Source organism: Phalaenopsis equestris, unplaced genomic scaffold (assembly GCF_001263595.1).
Source record: "Phalaenopsis equestris unplaced genomic scaffold, ASM126359v1 Scaffold000429, whole genome shotgun sequence".
Taxonomy (NCBI): domain Eukaryota; kingdom Viridiplantae; phylum Streptophyta; class Magnoliopsida; order Asparagales; family Orchidaceae; genus Phalaenopsis; species Phalaenopsis equestris.
Genome location: NW_018164870.1, coordinates 189,325 through 200,146, shown reverse-complemented (window position 1 = coordinate 200,146; position 10,822 = coordinate 189,325). Strand labels below are relative to the sequence as shown.

General features: G+C 39.7%; 1 protein-coding gene across 2 annotated transcripts in view; it reads right to left on the bottom strand.

The window, feature by feature from the left end:
* Nucleotides 1–9,595, bottom strand: part of LOC110027612 (protein CURVATURE THYLAKOID 1C, chloroplastic) — a gene marked incomplete at its 5' end in the record, with an annotated part of 22,946 nt that extends 13,351 nt beyond the window's left edge. For both annotated transcript variants that reach the window (XR_002294361.1, XM_020729113.1), the window contains 1 exon segment: nt 9,504–9,595. Coding sequence is in view for 1 of the 2 variants with exons in the window: in XM_020729113.1 (XP_020584772.1) it covers nt 9,504–9,595 (92 nt within the window).
* Nucleotides 9,596–10,822: the final 1,227 nt, after the last annotated feature.

The window sequence follows — 10,822 nt, the reverse complement described above, 5'->3', positions numbered from 1 at the left end:
ATATGTATGTATATATATATATATATATGTATGTATATATATATATATGTATGTATGTATGTATGTATGTATTGTTGAGTGCTTTAGGGTTTAGATTTGGATGAGTACAGGTTTTGAGTGTTGCATTTGAGCCATTTTCCCCTCCGAAGGCTGTACCCGACGACAAGAATGTGCTCTAACTATAACTCGTCTGAGAAGGTGATCGTCTACAAGGATCTGAGTGGTGCTCCGGTTGTAGCTCGACCTGACGAGACATTTATCCTTCTACAGCCCCTCAAACCACACTTCCAGCAGCCCCAAAACCATCTTCTTTGTTGTCGTCCAGGCCTCTATCCTCCTCCCTACCGCTGCCCAAGCTTTCGACCTCTTCCCTGTTGCCGCCAAGCCCTCCCCGACTAGCCCCTGCTGCTGACAACCCTTCTCCGGCCTGTCCTTACTGCTGTCCAGCCACTGGCGTTTGTCACTGCTGCCCACCGGTGCCTATCCCCCGTTGTTGTCTAGCCCCCTTGGACACTGGTGCCTGCTGCCATCTGGGCCCCGCCACCCCTAGGCCACCACATCTCCTTCCTACCACCTCCAGCAATTGTCAACTCGTTTCCAAGAGTCATGTTTGTACCCTTTTGAATTCAATAAGAATAATTATTATTTTCATGGTGGTTTGGGCTTCATCCGGTATCATTTGGTATCAGAGCTAGCCCAACCCTAGTCTCATCTTAGGGTCCCTAGCATCCGACCCTACCCAAGTCACCCCCACAAATTTTTTTTTTCCCATTAAAGCTTTGATGAATAAGGTCGAAGCTCCCCCAACCCCAGTAAATTGACGCGGGAGTTTCATGGGTCGTGGAGTGTCACGGACGCGGTATTGTAGCTGCTACAATCCCACGGTTCAACTCTTTTCCCTCTTCCCTTCCTTTTCCATGATTCTCCTATTTTATTCCAATTATATGTTTGTCTTTTCTATTTCTTTTCTTTCCTAAGCATTACCTATTATATTTAAAATTTCCCATTATATGTATGTGCTATTGAGTGCTTTAGTATTCAGATTTGGATGAGTACATATTTCTGAGTGTTTCTTTTGAGGCGTTATGCCCCTCTGGTGTTGTATCCGACGACGAAAAGGTGCTTCAGCTGTAACTCTTCCCAGGTGGTGAGCTCCAGTTGTAGCTTGATCCTGACGAGACATTTATTCTTCTGTAACCCCTTCGGCCTAGCTTCCAACAGCTGCAATATAACACTCGGTTTCAGTTACCAGAGAGAAGAAACGAAGAATTGAAAGAGAAAAAACGATGAGTTGGAAGTCGAAGAAGTGAAAGTGAGGGGACAGTAAACCGAACATGGCGGGAGAGGAAGCGAGCGAAAGTCGGGAAGTCGAAGAGGAAAATTACCTGGAGTGACAAAAGCGGTATCAGAGCCGCCTCCTCCACCGCTCGACAGAGGCGGCCTCCACCCTAACCCTCATGTCGTCCTCCTCTCCTTCACACGTCACTCGACTCCCAACTAAGCCGGTTTGCAAGTTATATAGACGAATTCACCTCTTCGACTTCTCGACCTCCACTCGCTTCCTCTCCCACTATGCTCGGTTTCCCATCCCCTCACTTTCACTTCTTAGGCTTCCAACTCATCATTTCCACTCCTTCGATTCTTTGTTTCTTCTCCCGGGTAATTGAAACCAGGTGTTACAAGCAAACCATCTTCTCTGTTGTCGTCCAGGCCTCCACACTCCTTCCTGCGGCTACTGGGGTCTCCGGACTCTTCCCAGCTGCCGCCAAGAACCTCCCTCACCCCTACCGTTGACAGTCCCTCCCGGGCCTCTCCCTGTTGTTGTCCAGCCGCAAACGCCTTTCTCAACTGTTGTCCAGCCCCCTTGGACACCGATTCCTGCTACCGTCCAGACCCCGCCACCGGTCTCCTGCTGCCCAGGCCACCACAACTCCGTCCTGCCACCCTCCAGCAGTTGCCAGCCTATTTCCAGCCACCACCCGGCCATCCAATTATTCCCTGTTATCATCCAACACCTCTTGCACCGTCTAGCTGTTGTTCAGTCCCTTCATGCCCCCCTCCCTCTGCGAATCTACAGCTCTCTTTCTAAATGGTCGTTTATGTATTTTGTGTTGCTTTATATCTTATATTTTCGCAGTGTCGTCTTGTCCTTTCTGTTTTTATGTTTGTTGTCATTTATTTTATGTCGCAAGTGTCTTGTTTGTATCCTTTTGAATTCAATAATAATTATTATTATTTTTATGATGGTTTGGGCTTCCTTCGGTATAAGATTTTGACATAATTGTCGGGTTCCTTAGGTACATTTTGTTATAAAATTGCTTCTCTTATATAGATGGTGTGAGTCCAGCTTTTAATTTTTGCTTAAAACAAAAATTTCATGACACCATGAGAATAAAAGAATAATCTTTATGTTTATGACTGTAAGTGTATGGTAATTTAAGAAGTAGTACAATAAGAGAATATATGATTAGGAAGATGTAACTTTATATCCTCATTAAATATAGATACCATCCTCTAAGATTTCTTTGTTGTAATCATCATGCAAGCCTATAGATAAGCTCCAATAGTCAATTAATAATATATCAAGAATATCTCTCCATATGCTCTTGCTACTGTTAGAGAGGTGCCTAAAGGCACTTTAGTATTTTATTAGTTATTGGTATAAATAGAGCTTATCATGCTTAGGCTTGGGGGTGTAATGAGATTGTTGTATTGAGTCGTAGGATTAGGGTTTGGAAGAGATCATGTACCTCTCAAACTATAAGAGCTTATCTTTATGCATTTGAATTGTATTGCTTGGTGTTATTGAAATAAAAATTTTGGTTTCCTTAATTTATGTTGAAAACTTCTTTGGTTCCTTTCAGCTTCGTGTTGCTCGCTCCATTGTATGTACTTGCCCTCCTACTCTCAAATCAATCACTTATAAATGCTTTCCCCTGTAATTTCTACTATTTTCCCTCCCCTCACTTCCCTGTGAAGTTGCCCACTTTGAGCAAATGAACTTGTGTCACCATGCACTAGCTTCATTGCACACTTCTTGCACTTAGCATACCTTGCTTTCTCTAGCAAGTTTCTCTCTTTAATACATTAGTATTATAATTCACCAAGAGAAAAAATTGGGACAAATTACTTCCTATTGACTCTTCACCATTGATCCCACTATTTGTTAATGAAATGAAGAATTCTTCATCAATCTTTAACCCTTCTCTATAGAATGTGCAATTTCAATAAATGGTAGCCTCGAGCATTGAAAATATTGTAATTGCTCTCTCTCTCTCTCTCTCTCTCTCTCTCTCTATTTTCATTGAACTTTCTCCTCCTCCAAGCTCCCACTCTTTGTCAACCAAATTTGATCATTGGTTTGAGGGGTGATGGGGTAAATTGTGGACATGATAGCTATACTAGAGGCAATCATGGTCATCGCATTTTTCTTACTTTTTGTCATTGCAACGACACCAACCATCCTCTTGAATGTTTGTGGGCTATCTCTCTAGTCCTCCACATACTTTTACGACAAATTCAACAAAGCTTACTCTTGGTGATTCATCTTCTATGATTAACCCGCATTTTTCTTATTTTTTGTCATTGCAACGACACCAGCCATCCTCTTGAATGTTTGTGGGCTATCTCTCAAGTCCTCCACATACTTTTACGACAAATTCAACCAAGCTTACTCTTGGTGATTCATCTTCTATGATTAACAACTTTAACATTCTTGGTTATATACCATAACAAATCAGGTTGACTCTTCTTCAAGATCCGATATAGTTGTTTCTACTGATAAATCATCAATTTAGGGTAGTTGTTTCTACTGATAAATCATCAATTTAGGGTTCCAATGCTTCTTCTCAACAATAGATAACCACCAACTCTTTTCATTTATTTGCATGACCTCCTTTACACCTGTTATTGTTGTTGGACTGGCTCTCTTATCTCTACAAAAGGCATTGTTCATGCTTTGGAAAATCTCTCTCTCATAGTTATTTTTAATGTCCCACAATTTCTTATCAACTTATTAAGTATTGATTGACTCACTAAAATGTCATTATTATTGTGTGACATTCGATTTAGCTTATTATGCCTTTTAGGATTTCAACTTAAGAAAATGATTAGTGGACATGTTAAAGTTTCAGTTCACTACTTGATTACAAATGTTTATTGCACATTCCCTTATTACTCCTCAGAAGTGGAGTTCATCTAGAATGATTTAGATCTTTGCAATTAATATATTTCTATTTGCTACTTAAATTTCTACAATATATCAAGCTTCTTTTATAATTAGATTGGGCTACTTAAATAAGGGCAAGATATTTTTTTTCAATTTATCTACACATCAGTGTGACTTCTTGATAATTAATCCATTCCTCTATCCTCTCCCATGCACATAGACAATTATTTTGCTTCAAAAAAATGAATCTTGTTGTCTTTATATGAAGTTTAATCTCCTTATTCATTTGTGTTCAATATACTCATTCCAAGTAGCACTTGCTAAATATTTCAAAAAATGGATACCATAGCTCAAATGAGGAATGCAATAATAATGAAGTACGAGATTGTGAAGTATTATGGCTTGAGAAATTTTTGGCTCTAGAAAGCCAAAATGCAAGGTACACTAATCCGCCACAGACTTGTGAAAGCATTAATGGGGTGTTCAACTCAAATGATGCTATAAAGGTAAAAAAGAACTGGTGAATTCTATCTGTTACAAGATGCAACTTTGAATCAAATGAATTCAGTTTCATTATCATTTAAGCAAAAGCATTGTGATTAAAGGGAGCAAATAAAAATTAACTTCATGTTTAAAGTCAGCAAAAAGAAAGGCACGTGCCGAACGAAGATAATGAAATATGGTTGGTGAGTTGATCTCAACAATATAGTATAAAACACGGAAAAAAAAAGAAGATAGAAACACAAAATAAAGAGTAGATGTCACGGGAATTATTCATATTAAAATTTGATTTTCTTATTGTTGTTTGGTTAACTGTGGTATCATTTGATATCAGAGATAGGTTAATCTCTAGTCCTATCCTGGGGTTCCTAGAATCCACCACTACCCAACCCTACCTCAACTCAAAATTTTTTTTTCCCACCCTATATCACCTCTACACACCTTCGACCTGCCCACCCCCAAACCCTAATCATGCCATCGCGGAAGCAATTGTCAGAACCTGGTCAGGAGTTTTCCATAAAGAGTTACAGTGACAGCTCCACCAAGTGCTACAACGGCTTGACGACATTGAGGAAAAGACCCATGGAGAGGTTATCGGCGAGCGTGGTAGTGAGATTTGAAGAGAAGAGAGAGAAGAATGCTTGAACCCCTTTCGTAGGGATGATTCTAGTGGAGAAGACATGCCACGACGCTTTAGGATACACTGTCAGAGGAGGTCGAGAGATTGAGTGCCTATTAGAGGATATAGAAACAAAGTCTGTTGCAAGATACAGAGACCTAGGAGTGAAAGTGGACATATCAGATATGGAGAGGAGAATGAATCTAGATGATTTCTTGGAGTGGTTGCAGACCGTCGAGAGGGTCTTTGAATACAAGTGTCAGATGACCGGAAAGTGAAACTAACTGCTATCAAACTGAAGAAGAGAGTCTAATCGTGGTGAGGGAACTTGAAGAGAGAGAGAAATAGAGAGTGAATGGCAAGATTACTCCCTGGGAAAAATTGAAGACATAGTTGCGACGATAATACCTACCCCCATACTATCATCAGGATCTTTCTTGAGGTTCCACTACCTATAGTGGATGGACCTATCAGTAGAGGAGTACACAACAAAGTTTATGCAACTTAAGCTGAAATGTGATTTGACAGAGTCGGAGGAGCACAAAATAGTCAGATACTTGGGGCGCTTGAAGCCCACTATCGGTAACGTGGTCCAGCTACAACTTTACTGATCATTGGGCGACGTCTAGACCTTGGCACTGAAGGTAGAGAGACAGCAGAAGCAAAGCAAGCACCTACCGCCATTCAGGCAATCACTCGCAGTTGAAGACATCAGAAGCATGGCTCAAAGGCTTGAGAAGACTGGTCAGGAGAATTATAGAGTTACTTAGAGTGAGAAGAAGCCCGAGAAGAGTAACACGCCTATTACAATCCCAACCGTGAAAAGCTTCAGATGTCATGGATATAGGTATATCACCCTCAATTGCTTGACGAGCCAAGTTGTATTATTTACCAAACAGAGTGTAGTAGAGGAAGTTAGTGATGAAAAGACGGGTGAAGAAAAGGGTGAGTACCATCTTCCACCGGATGAGGGCAAGATGCTAGTAGTTCAAAGAGTCCTACAAACTGAGGCTACAAGGGAATAGTAGAGTTTTCGTTACAACACATTCTACATTTGTTGCACTATGAAAGGAAAAGTATGAAGCCTCATCATCGATTGAAAGAGCAGCAAGAAAGTGACATCCACACATATAGTGGACAAGTTGAGCCTCACGACTCGGAGACACTCATCCATACTCCTTGACGTGGTTGAGAAAGAAGAATAGAGTCAGCATTGACAGAAGGTTTCTCGTGGAGTTTTCAATTGGCAATCAACTACAGAATTAGATGTGGTGCAATGTGGTGACCATGAATGTCTGTTGTTGTTTGTTGGGAAGATTGTGGCGGTTTGATCGCATGGCTCGGCATGATGTGTACAAGAACACTTACTCCACCAAGAATGCCAAGCACACCATCCTTCTACCTTCTATGGAGTCTGAGATTACAGGTGCCCTTGCCAACAGAGAAGCGTCGGTGGAATCATTTTTGGTGATGACTGAGTACAACAAGAGAAAATGTTTGTTTAAAACATAGGGCATCCAATACACAGAGTTTCAGAACATCCTGTTCAATAGTTTACCACAATGGTCGCCACTATTAAGAGCTCGCTCTGTTCTCACGCCATACAAGTATGAGTCAGCCTGAAGCTGCCATCAGAAGGCCCTGCAAAATATATTTGACAATAAATCCCAATTCAGTCCAGCAATAGATCTCGAGAGGGTTGGATCGATACGGATGGCTACTCACAAGAGAGAAAAATGATCATATGTTTTGGGGAATTGTGCAATCGTTAGTGGGATCCAGATGTTGATATCGACGAAATCAAAAACCATTCAACCCCGGGAGGTTACAACAGCTCTGACACCTTCAACATGTGGACAAAAGCTTCAATGAAGAAGGTTGAAGCTCCCCCCAACCCTGGAAGAATGACGTGGGTCGTATCCCAAGCACACGAGATTTCCTGCGACAAAAAGCAGATTCCGCTTCCGTGCACGGAACAAATCGGTTTAGGTATTTTCATTATGGTGGAGTCGGTTGGTCCCCTTGAGCCACTCTTAGTTATTTTATTATTATATATTTACTTTCCTGATGTTTTAGATTTAGTTTTTTGTGTGTTTTGTATCGAAATAGTCGTCAATGTCTCTTATTCTCTTCGAGGGTTGTATCATAGGGTTTCAATTAATGCTTCAACTATATCTTGGTCTCCAGTTAGTGTGTATCTTCCCTATACCCTTTCACGTCGCTCATGCTTCGCTGCCACACCTCCCTCCTCGCTGCAAAACTATGATAGCTGCACTTTTTGTTATTTTCCTGTAAATTTCCTCTATCCATCCCTTCCTCCTCACTGTCATTATTGTTCTAGCTCTCCACCTTCGCTTTGCTGCTGTCCAGCCCTTCCTCTTTGTTGTCGCCGTCATTTCAGCATCCTTGTTGTCGTCACCCCGAGCAACTCTCCCACATCACTCCCTGTTGTTTGCTTGTTGTCTGACACTGGGGAAACAACAGTTATGTTGTTTTATGCTTGTCAACCGCTATGGGTGTAAATGAGTCAAACACGAGCTAGCCCAAGCTCAGCTCGTATTCGGCTCGTTAAAAAAATCACCGTTCATGTTCGACTTGTTTATATTTCGAACAAAAAAATGTGTTTGTGTTCGGCTTGTTTTCTTAGCGAGTCGAACACGAGTTGTTCGCAAACAACGAGTCATTTTGATAACTCTAATTAAACAGCCGTTATTGTTCTAGCTCTCCACCTTCGCTTTGCTGCTGTCCAGCCCTTCCTCTTTGTTGTCGCCGTCATTTCAGCATCCTTGTTGTCGTCACCCCGAGCAACTCTCCCACATCACTCCCTGTTGTTTGCTTGTTGTCTGACACTGGGGAAACAACAGTTATGTTGTTTTATGCTTGTCAACCGCTATGGGTGTAAATGAGTCAGACCCGAGCTAGTCCAAGCTCAGCTCGTATTCGGCTCGTTAAAAAAAATCACCGTTCGTGTTCGACTTGTTTATATTTCGAACAAAAAAATGTGTTTGTGTTCGGCTTGTTTTCTTAGCGAGTCGAACACGAGTTGTTCGCAAATAAAGAGTCGTTTTGACAACCCTAGTCATTCAATCATAAGATAATTAAGGATTAGGGCAAGATTTAAATCTTATTATTTATATTAAAGCATCTTTTAAATATAATTTAATATATTTTCATTCTATTTTATGATTAATAATTTTAATTGATTATAAATCTTTGTAGGCTTGTAGTCAATTAAATTTTTTAAAATGTTCATCAATTATATTTTTATATATATATATATATAAGTATGTGTGTGTAATTTAATTATTTCGAGTCAAAACAAGTTGAAAACGAACGAACAAATATTTGTTCATGTTCAGCTTGTTTATATATTGAGCGCAAAAAAAATTGTTCGTGTTAGGTTCATTAACTTAAGGAAGAAATCAAACAATAACTTCTTAACTAACCAAACACGAATTGTTCGCAAACAACGAACCGATTTGACGGCGCTATCAATTGCCTTTTTGACCCTCGCGCCACCTTCCAAACCCTCGTCAACCACCGCCGCCGCCCCTTAATCTACCCCATAGCTTGAGTTTGCACTGCCAATTGTTGCAATTTCAAATTCACGTAAGTTGGTTGTAATTTACTATTTGATTCCATAACAAATTTAATTTTTCTATTGTTATTTGGTTAACTCTGATATCATCATCATAACAAGTAAATTAAAAAAAAAGAAACATACATACCTCACAAGTGTCATGAATTTACATAACTAACACCCACAGTTTGATATTTACACTTATAGCACCTTGTATTATAAACTTATGCATGAAAATGTGAATTTCATTTTTAAAAAGGTAATGATTGTGGTATTTTTTATGCGAGGTTAAAGATAAAAGTGGCATGCATGTAAATATGAATCTATAGGTGTTAGATGTGTAAATACATAAGAACTGTGGTATGTATGTAAATGGCCCTAAAATAAATCAAAGTTAACTGCAATTATACATATTTTTAATCATCATATACTACACAAGCAAAATTAGCACAACACTTTATGTTTAGCGTGCTAAATTGAAAGAATCATACCTTTATGAATGTAGAATTGGCACATTGCATATTATATGACCATTGATCACCTTAGGGTTAAAAAATCTTTCCATAACTTTCTAAATCAATTAGAGGCACTTCATCCTTATAACATAAAACAAGATAAATTCAACATAAACTCACAGCATTCTGAACATATTTAACAATGCTTTCGGAGGAAGAATCTGAACCATCTCCAATAGCCTTTGCGGAAAATCTCAAATGCGTGTTTTTAGCTGCACCAATTATAAGGTCTGAGTAAATAAAAGCACAATGATATCAACTAAACCTTTCCAAAAACAATAATTAATTTGTATGAAAAAAATTTGGGTGATAATATCTTGACAAAGATTTTAGTTATAATGGACTTTAAAACACTTGGATATGCTTTGTCATGGACACAATATATAAATAAACAATCTTATTCATCTATTGCACTTTTCTCAAAAGTGAACTCGAAGAATTTAAGGCACATCCCAGCTCAAATTTTCTCCCGATTAAATATGGTCAAATAAGTAAACTCGGGACATTTGCGTAAGAATGATGTTAGTAAGCATGTGAAATATGATAATTGTGCAAAACAAGCCAAACTGAACTTAACAGGCTCATGCAAAAACAAAAAAAAAGTGCGCAATTAAAAGAATTAGTTTTTCAAATTTTCTTTTTTATAAGGCGAAATTTTTAAAATAGCTTTTTTAAAAATTTTATTTTTTAAATCGACAAAAAAAAATTTTTGAGATTCGAGAAAATCGCCACATCGTCGACGACTTTTTCGTTGATGTGGCAAAGTTGCCTAGTCATCGACGATTTGCCATGTCAGTGAAAAAGTCGTGCCATGTCAGTGACAAAGTCGCCACTGACCTGGCCCACCCCTCTTTGCTAAATTGTTATAAAGAAAAATAAAGTTGTAGAATTGTTATAAATTTTAAAAACTATGACAAATATTCCTCACCAGCCAAAAGGTCTACAAAGCTTCTGGGATATTTTTAGAGCCCCGCCCCTCTTTGTCCGATACCCCGCCTGCTTCACTCTCATCCGCCCCTCTCTCCAACCCAACTGTTCTCCCCATTATTGCCCCGAAATGCTCACATTACGCCTCTCCTCCCTCCAACCCAATTGTTCTCCCCATTATTGCCCCGAAATGCTCACGTAACTCCTCTCCTCCCTCCAACGCATCGATTCTCCCTATTATTCTTCTCCCAACCGAAACACAACACCTCTCTTCCCTCAAACTAAGCACCCAACTCCAAGCTCCTCACAATTTTCTCAGCCACCTTACAATTCGAAAAACAGTGACAACCCGCATCCCTCCTCTCCCCACTTCCTCTCTCTCATACCTTCTCCAAAACACTTCCTCTCTCTCATCTCTCTCATATCGTCGATTTTAAAAAAAATTTTTGCTCTCATATCTTCTCTAAAAAACTGTGAGAACCATCAGAGCTTCTCCATCACCTTGGTTAAGT